Raw genomic sequence first — 11,489 nt, 5'->3', positions numbered from 1 at the left:
GACCTGAGTTTGATTCCCAGCACCCACATGGCAGCTAATAATCAGTTATAACTCAAGTCCCAGGGACTCCAATGCCCTCTTCTGACCTCTGCAGGCACTGCATGACACAGGTGCGCTTATACACATGCAGGCAATACACTCAATTAAAAAAAGAAGAAGAAAAGTCTTAAAATCATCAAGGGAAAAAGGGCATGGTTCATGTAGAAGAGCACATATAAAAATGATGCAGGTTTCTCACCAGAAATAATGTGAGCAAGAAGATGGTGAAAGCACTGGAGGAGCGCACTCCAGTGGAGTGGAACACTGCCACTCAAAGTTCCTACCCTAGCAACCGCGAGATAAAGGTAAAATGAGGACTTTTTTAAATGTACAAAGCGAAGCAGTTCATTTCTAGCAGAACTTCCCTACAGAAGATTGTGTGCAGATTAAGAAGCACTATTACAAAGAAAATAGACAGCAATAATAGCAAAATAATTCAGGAGAAGAGAATTGGAAGTCTACAATTTGAAGTCATTTATTTTTTTAAGTGCTTGGGATCAAATCCAGAGCCTCCTACATGCAAGGCAAGCACTCTAGTACTGAGCTACTTGCCCAGCTTGAGTCTGGGGTTCTTTTATATGAAGTCATGTATTATAGTACCTGAAAGGAAACTGGTGAATTAAAGATATACATGAATAAACCTGAGGCAACCACTAACAAAAGAAGTAATAGTACTCTAGAAATGCTGAGACAATAAAAACCATCAGTCAATCCAAAATAAATCATAAAAGTAGGAAAAAGAGCAGAGAGGACAGATAGAAAGGTGATGGATTTAATTCAAACATACTCTTAATCACACTGAATGTAAATGTCTAAACACACTTATAAAAAGGAAGAGATTATTGGATCAGATGTATAAAAATACTCAATTGTACAATGACTACAAGAAATACATTTTTACATATAATGACACAAATACGTTAAAAGGGAAAGGATAGAAACCCATGTACTGTGCCAAAACTAGTCAAGGGGAAGATAGAAGATGCATTTCAGAACAAAGAATAAGGGTGATAACCAAGGCAACTTCAGAACAATAAGGTATGTTGATTAGTCAAGAGGGCATAATACCAACTGGATCTGGTTACAGAGCTTCAAAATTCACAAAGCTAAAATTTATGGACCTCCAAGGAGGCAGACAATTTCACAGTTGTAGTCAGATATTTCAATATTATTCTCAATAACTGAACACATCTGGGCAGAAATCAGCAAAGACAGAGAATTTGAGCATCATGAGAGAAGTTAATCTAATTGACAATTTATTGAACACTCAGTTCACCCAACAGCACTTTTTATAGATCATTTAATCCTTATTAGGTAAGTGCTGTCATCATTTCCATTTACAAGTGAATAAAAGAAGACAGGAAAGAGCTTGCTGAAGGTCACAGTTACTTTCAGAAAGGACTCAGAACCCATGCTGTCCACCTAATACAGAGCTCCTAATTGCTAGACTCTCTCACATCCTTTGAACACCTGGAATAACTCAGGTCTCTATGACTTAGAATGAAATCCTTTTTAAATAAACAAAGGAATGAACTACTCAAATAGCATTCAACATTCTCTAAATACTACTTGGAAAGGAAGTTGTTCTCTCTCTCCTTACATTCCCACTCAGCCAAATGGCCTGTGTGCTTCCTTTCAGTGACATGACTTACAGGCATCATAAACTCAAGTCCCCCAGCTGCTGAGTCTGAGAGAGAGGACAGTTGCAGAGTATAAAAGGTGGGTGGGGACTGGTTCTTCCTCAGTCTGCATTCCTGTTGGATGGGTGGTCTCATAATCACTGGAACACGGGATAAGATGGCCTCTTTGCCAGTCTTTGAATGCATTCAAATAATAACTTTTTCCAGGAAAAAAAATATGCTTATGAAAGTGAAGCAAAGTATGATTAGGTTATGGCTGACGCTTTGCTTACCCTCTTAAATCTGTTATTAGGACTATAATGCATGCAATAGTTATGACTCGGCAGCACATTGTAATGTTTTTCATGGTAAGGCTTCCTTACATATTGGCAAGAAAATGTCATCCAGGGGAATATTGTCTGAGGGGACCTTTGTCTGACATCTGACATACACATGGTTGTACGAGAGGAAATGTGAAGTGGGAATATTAATTCGGCCTCATCATGCTTTGTACAGAATTCAAAGTGATCAGCAAAGCGAATCTTGATAATGAAGTTACAGCTCCCCCAGGTTTCTCTTTAATACGAATTCCACATGTTTCATCCTTTCTGCACCCTCCTTCCAATACCGAGTTCTTCCTATTGGGCCCCATGCTTTGTTGACACCCAGCTTTTTCTTTCTTTTTAGACCCTCACCAGAGCTAGTGGCATCCTGGCTCTTGCAGCCTCTCACTTTCCTCCCATCTCCCATCCTTTTCCTCCGGCTTTTTGCCCCTCCAGTAGGCCCCTCCCTCTCTTCCCCCGCAGCTCCAGTCCCCAAGGAGATCAAAGAGCCATCCTGAAGCAGCGGCGCCGCGGGGACCTAGAGAACTTTCCCGCTCCCACTCCTGGTGGGGCTGAAGGACCAGAGGCTGAGCTGCGGCGCCTTGGCTTCTGGGGACAATTATAAAAGAAATGTCTGAAGCAGCGCTGCACACGTTAGAAAAAATATGCCCTTTGTGTTAGCTAATGCAATGTCCCTGGCTTTGGGACTTAGCCATACAGTCTTGATTGTTTACCCGGGGTCTTGGAGGTTGGGGACCACCAGGGTGGGAGCGCTGGAGGTGACACTGCGAGAGCTTCTAGGGTGAGGAGCGACCCTGGAACCCGCGGAGGGGAAAGTCACCCTCAGGGTGGGAGTTCCGCGACAGAGGAGGGACGGCTGCTGGCCAATCAGGAGGCGAGGTCGAGCCGGGCTTCGCCTCCTTGCAGGCGAGCAGCGGAAAGTTGGGAGCTCAGTAGCTGGCCCCGCTGTGAGCAGCGGCTGGAGCGCAGAGCAGCGGGCGGCGCAGGCTCACAGCTGCCCCCTGGGGCACGGACCCCGCGCGCCCTGCCACTCCCCGCGCCCCGCACGCGGCCGCCTAGAGCCCGAGACCCAGCTGCATCTGGACAAAAGGCGCCGCATCCCTGCGCTGCCCAGCCCAACCCCGGGAGGGAGCCCGGCTCCAGGCTGGTCCCTACTCACTCTGAGCTCCAAACTTTTACTATTCCAGAGACTGCTGGAGGCTCATGAGGCACCCGGTGTGGGTGTGGACATCCTCTGCCTGTTGAGGAGGAGCAAGCACAGGAGAAAAAGAAAAGCAGCAAGCAAGAAAGAAAGACAGAAAAATGATTTCCTGGGAAGTGATCCACTCCGTATTACTGTGGGCTCTTCTGCACTCTGCCCTAGCTGGAGATGGGAGCCCCCAGTCCGAGAGCAGGGCTGAGGCGATTCCTGAGGGGGCGTCCACGTTAGCTTTTGTGTTTGATGTGACTGGTTCCATGTATGATGATTTAGTTCAGGTTATTGAAGGAGCTTCCAAAATTTTGGAGACGTCTTTGAAAAGACCCAAGAGACCTCTTCACAACTTTGCTTTGGTGCCCTTCCATGATCCAGGTAAGGGAATACTTAATCTTTGTATTTGTTGTAATTCATGATAATCTTACTTTTTTTGCTATGAAACTTTTATTGTCAGAATGTTTCAAAAGCATTTAAAAAAATGTGCAACTGAATACTGTCTTAACAGTATTGTTTGCTGGTCTGGGTTAGCTCTTGATACCTTCTTAAGACTTAGCCATAGAGTAGATCGTTTAGTGAGCTTGAACAGTGGTGCCCAAACCTGGACATGTGGTCTTCTGAGGTCCAGAACCGAGAATCCTTCAGCAGCAACATCAAACCCAGGGTGAACGGGCTTGCATTTTAAAGCTAAATAGTTTTAATTGGGAAGGCAGGCTTGAACATAGTATTAAACAGCAGTGGACTGAAGGTTAAGAGTCAACCCTCAAGTTGCAAGTGAAGTCTGAGGATAATCTCACTTAAGTGGGAAACAGACCTGTTGAGTGACACACAAGCACGCCTGTAGGGAGTAACTACTAGTGGAGCTGAAAAAGAGACAGAAGCCAGTCATCTCTTAACTGAATCTGTTCATCTTTGAACCAGTTATCCTTAGGTTCACGCTTGTGTATAAACATTATGCCCATGTCTCATGTGGTAGAAATGCATGTTATTTGGTATATCTGTGCTCCTGAAAGGTAGTTTAAGAAAAATCACTTTATATTGTGCCCTAGAGCTATGGGTTTCAGCTGCTACACTGTAATATGATCCTATTTACTCTTTTCAGTTTCTCTTTTAAGCAGCACCTCTCTGGGAGGCTCATAGGAGCCTCCATTGTCAGGGCTGAGGGTAGCATTACCAGGGAAACCCTGGGGCTTGCTGTCTAGTATCCACCTGAGTTTCATTAGTACAAGTTGCTGCCCAGTGGAAGGAATAAAGCAGTGGTTTCTTAAAAGTCCTCCCTCACTGTTTGCCCATATTTTCCCTGCTGTTGAAGTTCTTTCCCTAGACACCCACACAAAATCTTTCACAATGAGAGGGTGATGTTGAGAATCTCAGTTGTTTTTCTTGTGCGTTTGGCAAAAATATACGAGTCCTCATTATTGTTAGTTATCAAATGTGGTAGATTTCAGCTATTTAAAAAGATGCCATTGGGAACTAAAACTTTCTGAGATTTTCATGTTCTTCAATGACAAAAAAAACCTCATGATTCAAAGTGGGGGGGAGACTTGCCATTTTAATTTCAGATGACTACTAAAGCTAGCGCTTTTATGAATTAATTATGTGAGAAAACCATTAGTAATTTAAACTTGTTTCATAAAATCGTGCATGTAACTCAACATATGTATTGATTATATTTCCATTATGATTAAAAGAAGAGTGGCCAAGGGTTTATATTATCTAAGACTATTTAAAATATTTTTGTAGATAAAGAAATAGAAGTTAAAACATTGTATTATCTTTGTGTGATTTTCTCTGCATCTCTCTCTCTCTCTCTCTCTCTCTCTCTCTCTCTCTCTGTGTGTGTATGTGTGTGTGTGTGTGTGTGTATACTCATTGAGAATTTTTGTTTATCTTACAGTTATCAGGTTGGAATGACAAGAGAAACCTTGAGTGTGGACTGACTGTTTCTTGACATTAAAGAAAAGTCAGGTTTTCTTTTTAAATCTGTTTCTTCAAATTATAAAGTGAGGGAACCTGATCTGAACATGTCTAATGATACTTCTAATTGTGTCATTTTACAATTCTTGGTTGTACATATGGATGTTTTTTGTAGTTCCTAATATAAATTTGAATGATTAAATGAAACAATTGATAAGGAAAGAAATGATGTATAGACTTGAACGTAATTTTATTAATGGGCTAAGTGCTCTGTCTGTTGACATCTCCCATCACATTTAGCTAGATGAAATAATGGATGAGTTCTGGGACATAATCTAAGGCTATTGAAAAAAGTCTTCAGGGCTTTGGGGATGATCTGTAACTCTGCATTATAGTTGAGAGGGAAAGTATGTGCTTATAGGTGGGGGTTATTTTAAAATTCATGCAAAACATAGATATCAAGGAGATAGAATATGTTACACATAGAACCATCCAGAAGATGTTCATTGAGTGGTAGGGAACAGGAGACACCAGCTGCACATGGAATAGATGGAGTTTCATGGCATGAAAGCCAGACTTGTGATGCTGATTAGTTAAGGAGAAGGTGGGTTTTCACTTCCAAAGTCACATTTACTGAGTTAATTTTTTAATTTTTATTTTTTCAGTTATTTGAGACAAGGTCTTGCTATATAGCCCTAGCTGGCCTGGAATTCACCATGTCGACCAGGCTGGTCTTGAACTCATGGGTGATCCTTCTGCTTCTGCTTCTGAAGTACTGGGCTTATAGAAATGTGTGACCATGCCTGGCTACTGAATTAATTTATAATAGCTTTATTGAGATGTGCTTCCCCTCCCATACAATTCATCTACTTACAATGTGCAATTTAATGATTTCTTTTATATTCACAGACAGTTGAAGCCATCATCATGGTCAATTTTAAAACATTTTCCTCACCTCATAAAGAAATCCTGTACTATTTCATTATCAGTGCCCTATTCACTGATTAAAGTATGCCACTCACTCCTATGCAATTACTAGTCACTTTTCTGACTCTAGATTTTCCTGTTCTGGTCTTTCATAGGAGTAGAATTATGTAATCATGTGTGGTCTTCTGAGAACTGACCCTTTTATGTTAACATGATATTCTCAAAGCTCATTTTTTTGTTCTTGTTGTTGTTTTTAGACAGGGTCTACCTGTAGCCCCAGCTGGCCTAGAACTTGCTGTGTAGACCAAGCTAGCCTCAAACTCACAAAGATCCTCCTGCCTCTGCCTCCCAAGTGCTGGGATTAAAGGCGTGCACCGCCATGCCTGGCTTTCATTTTCTCTTTATGATCAAATAACATTCCATTGTATAATATACCATACTTTGTTTAATCATCATGGAGTTTAGATCCCCCCCCCCTTTTTTTTGTCTTTTTGAGGCAGGGTCTCCTTGTAGCCCCAGCTGTCCTGGAACTTGCTATGTAGACCAGACTGGCCTTGAACTCACAAAGATCCACCTGCCTTTGCCTCCCAAGTGCTGGGATTAAAAGCATGTGCCAATACACCTGGCTGATTTTTCCCACCTTTTCTGAATAATCCTGTTATGAATATTCATGTCTAAGATTCTGTGTGCAGTAGTGTTCATTTCCCCTGGGTGTATATTTCAAAGTACAATTACTAGGTTATGATAATTATATGTTTTATTGTTGGAGGGATGGCCAGACTATTGTTTAAAGCAGTTATGCCCTTTTATATTCCCACCAGCAGTGCATGAGAGTTCCAGTTTCTCCATATCTTCATCAGTATATTATCAAATTATTGGAATATGTGTTAATTTTTCTGTGTTTTTTAAAAATAGTACTCACAATTTATTCCTGTCTTTCTCAGAACACAACTTTAAAGAGAGCTGATGGTCCCTCTTGAGTTCTTTTGTCACTAAGTGTCTGACTTCCCCTTTTTACTATGAAACAGGTCCCAGAGACAAAGGGAGTGAGAGTTGTTCTATGAAACAGGTCCCAGAGACAAAGGGAGTGAGAGTTGTTTGTGTATTTTAATGAACTGGAAAACTTCCTTCTCTTTGACAATTACTTTCTTTCTAGACTATCTCATACTGGTCCTATTCACTTACCCACTTATGTTTCAGACAAGGCTTTAGACACAGGGAACTAAAAGAAAATAAAATAGCAAAAAAGGACTCTTGCAGTCACAGTAACAGAATTTAAATTATATTTGAGAAAGGGGACTACTGGCCATAAAAGAAATAATTAAAATACACATGACACATTCGATGGTGATAATTGCTGTGGAGAAAACAAAAGTAGGGAAAGGGCATGTGGCATTTGAAGTGGACAAAGAATATTAGAATTTTAAATATGGTATTGAAGACCTCCCAAAAGAAGATTCATTTGAACAAAGTTTTGAAGGAGGGAGCACTGAGCATGTCTGGGAAACACTTTTATAGGAAGATGAACAATTAGTGAAAAGTCCTCATGGAAAGAGCATCTTGACCTGTTCAAGAGTGGAAAATACCAGAGTATCTGGAACACACAGAGTGATAAAGAGAAGTTGTAAGGCTAGGCCAGAATAGGATGGGACCAGTTTAGGAAAGAATGCATAGCCCCCTGTGTTGTTGGCTTCTACAATGAGTGATATGGAGGACATTTTAGAGTTTTAAACCAGAGACCTGATCTGACATATATGTCTGCATCATGACTCTGTTGTTAGGCAGCAATCTAATGCTAAGCAAGTAGAACCAGGGAGAATAGACAGAAGACTGTTGATGTCCTTGGGTGAAGTTGGTAGCTATGGAAGTTTTGAGAATACTAGGAGTTGGTCTATACTTTGATGAGGAAACCAAGGAGATTTGATGAGGGGTACGAGGAGAAAACAGAAGATGAAACAGGTTCTGAAGACCTGGCTTGAGTAAATGGTAGGACCATCTTCTGAGGTAAAGAATGAGAGAGAGCTGAGTTTCAGAAAAGCTGGAGGATGAGGTTCTTTTTAAATGTTTCAGCTTGAGATTCCTTTTATAACTAAGTGGAGATGGAAGAAGGCAGCTGAATATATGAGGCAGAGTTCAAGGGGATAAGTATGAGTGAGACAAAGTCCAGATCCAAAAGCATACATGAAGATGGAATTTAGACTAGACGAGACCACCAAGAGACCAACTCTACATGGAGAAGAGAGGAGGTCTCGGGACTTAGCCCCAAGACATGGGGAGGTTTAATCAGAGAAATGAGGATTAACCAACAAGGCAGTCAGAGAATCTGAAGTCAGAGAGACAGCAGAATCTGTCCTACTAGAAGACAAACCAGGAATGTATTCCAAGGAAGATCATGGAAGTCATTGATGACTCAAGACAGTTTCAGCGAGTGAAGGTAATGAGAGGCCTGAATCGGGGGATGCAATAGACTGGGGAAGACAAATTGGAAATCTTTTATTTCTGTGTCCAGCTACTGGGCTGGTTACTTTATTCGTGAGGCTAAATTTGAACCTAGTTTAGATAAATTATTTAATCCATGTTTTTCAAAATTCAAATGTCATGTAGTAGAATGATCATCTGATTTGGAATGGAAATTTTTGTACTTTTCCTTATTCTTGTCATTTAAGCAAATCATTTAATCTTAACAGACCATCATCTTGCTATCTATAGTAATACGTCGTCGATGCCAAACAATGATTTCTACTGTAATTTTTATCATAATATAATGAAAGGTAAGTGACTTTAAAGAGATGGGAAGTAGAAAGAACTCGATTCATTGAAAGAACTATCAGCATTACATTTCACTTGTGTTTAAGACTTTCATGGTAATAAAACCCATGAGCCTTCAACAACTTCATCTAGTTTGCTTGAACCTGTGCAGCGTTAAGAATATACTCCAAGACTATTGTAATACCAAGATTTTCTTAGATTATTTTTTTTGAGCAATAGAAAAATTATTTAAAACCACGATGATAAGGAATATTGTTGTTGTTGCTGTTGTTGTTTTGGTCTTTTTGAGACAGGGTCTCCCTGTAGCTCCAGCTGGCCTGGAACTCACAATGTAGATCTGGCTGGCCTTGAACTCACAGAGATCTCCCTGGCTCTGCCTCCCCAGTGCTGGGATTAAAGGCATACTCCACCATACCTGGCTTTGAACAGGAAGGTTTTTTATAAGGAAAATAATGTACTTTCAGACTTTGAAAACATATGTGCTCTTACATGAGCTGAACTTCAAGTCGAATGATTTCCATTTCAATCAGTATAGGCAGCAGCTAACAAGCTATCTGTCTCCCTTTGTCTCTAGCACATTGTATAGGAAGAAGGATTTTCATGAAGGGAAGGATTGGTATTTGGGGAGGGCAGGGAGGTACAAGAGAGATCTGAGGAACCGAGGGAACTGCACTAATATTTAAGTGAGAGTTTTCTTTATTTTTTTTCCCCTTTCAATGCTGGTGATTGAAGGCATGCCCCTGCTGCTATTCTCTTCTCCCTAGTCCTGAGAGTGAGAGGCCTTCATTGGGCAATGATAATTTGTTTCTCAGGATAAAATACCTTAACCTGAAGTAGTAGATATGATTTAATGAATATTTTGGGGGATTTGTAGAGATACCTTGCTATGTATAATAAAAATGTTCTCTCAAGATTATAGTGACTAAATTTTGATAAATCAAATATTTAAAACTTACTAAGGACTTTTCCAGCTTAAAAGAATACTCTAGGTCTTCTACAGGATGAAGCTATTTTGTTTGTTTTTTTTATATTAATGAACAACTTTTTACTTTATTGCTGATAAGTTAGAATTTGGCTTTGTTTAGTTTGTTTCTTATCAAACACACAATGAACATTTTTCTAATTGGTTTACTTTTCTCCCTGGCAGTTCCATTTTCCAGTAACACAGTGGACACTTGGGAAGTGCTTCATTAATGGATGGGTGTATGAATGAATGAATGATTTCTGCAAGTACTTTTAGTATATGTACTGTGGAAACAAACACTTTGAGTATTTTAATCATGCCCTTTACATTTATGAAGTTACTTTTCAAATCATTAATGAGGAGACTAAAACTCATAACATAGTAATTTATTAATCAGGTCTTTTAGGTGATAATATAGATCCCAGCCAAGTCTGAACATGAAAGACCTTGTGACTTAGATGACATCTGAATCTTGGGTAGTTATTGAATAAGCAGTTGATGTTGGAGGGTTTGGGCATCCTATGGGGAGTTACAGCAGCATGCCCTAAGTCTGCTTACTTTCCAGTTGAACCTGGATGGAATGTCACAGCAAATAAACTACTTTCTGAGGGGCACTCTACACACAAAGGAGCTAAAGCATATTTGTTTTTCACAAGTCTACAAGATTCTTAATTTTGTTTTTTTCTCTTCTGATAATCCCTTTCAGGATTCTCCATCTCTATGGAGAACAGAAAAAATTATTAAAATGACCTTATGCCAAGTATTAGATACAACAAAGCTAACTTTCTTGACTTTGGTGGTGTTGTCATGGTTAAAGAAAGCAATCTATATGCAAGTCCTTTTAAAGCACTGTAAAGGGATGATGAGCTGGCTCAGCAGGAGCAGGTATTCGATGCCAAGACTGATGACTTCAGTTTGATCTCTAAGACTCACCTGATGGAGGAAGAGAATGAACTTTTACAAGTTGTCCTCTGACCTCCCCATATGCACCATGTTCCCCAGTAAATAAATAAATGTAGTTTAAAAAATACCCATTCTTTAAAAATAAAAAAATGCTGTAGAATTTATCTATAAAACTTTTATCTATACAGATTGAAGGACAGAAGAAATTTATGGGGAAAGCAGTACAATGTTTACATCACAAGATGAGAAAATTAAAGAGAAGAATTCATCTGCTTGATGACTTGGCTATAAGTTAATCTACCAGCAAAGGACAGTTCAAACCAGTTCAACTTCAGCTCCATTCTGACACATTGACTATTTGAGTAGCATGGGTTCTTTGCTACATTGTTTTATGATCCTTATTATAGGAAAGCAAGCAAGGGAATATAAAAACTCAAACACAAGCCTTTATATTCATTTATTCACTCACCAGTCAGTAACAAGTTTGTTACTGTTTACTAATATCAAGATCTATGCCATGTGTGTCGATTCAAAACCAGGCAAGCTTCAGAAGAAGGGAACCTCTGGGAGGAGGAGGGCTTGGGAAATGACACCATAAAATGACACAGTATATTCTCTAGTGAAAAGAAGCACAAGCCACTGGGTGAGCCTAGAGCAGTGAACCTAATCTTGAATTCAAGCAGGGATGGTTAGCAAAGATTTTTCTGGGAGAAGTATCATCTGGGCTGAAATCTGAGGAAAGTTCATGAATAAAAGCAGCTTAATCAAAATATGAGGGATTTGAATTTCATGATGAAGGCTCTTAGAAGTCTGGA

The 11,489-nt window shown here is 40.0% G+C and overlaps 1 protein-coding gene across 1 annotated transcript in view; it reads left to right on the top strand.

The window, feature by feature from the left end:
- Positions 1-2,903: 2,903 nt before the first annotated feature.
- The window catches only part of Hmcn1 (hemicentin 1), a 492,592-nt gene continuing 484,006 nt past the window's right edge, over positions 2,904-11,489 (top strand). The window contains exon 1 of the mRNA XM_029559235.1: positions 2,904-3,572. Within this exon, the coding sequence (XP_029415095.1) occupies positions 3,305-3,572 (268 nt within the window). The 5' untranslated portion in view covers positions 2,904-3,304. The remainder of the gene's footprint in view (positions 3,573-11,489) is intronic.

This window comes from Nannospalax galili, unplaced genomic scaffold (genome assembly GCF_000622305.1).
Source record: "Nannospalax galili isolate Female #2095 unplaced genomic scaffold, S.galili_v1.0 scaffold227, whole genome shotgun sequence".
Taxonomy (NCBI): Eukaryota; Metazoa; Chordata; class Mammalia; order Rodentia; family Spalacidae; genus Nannospalax; species Nannospalax galili.
This window is presented reverse-complemented; position numbering and strand designations above follow the sequence as displayed.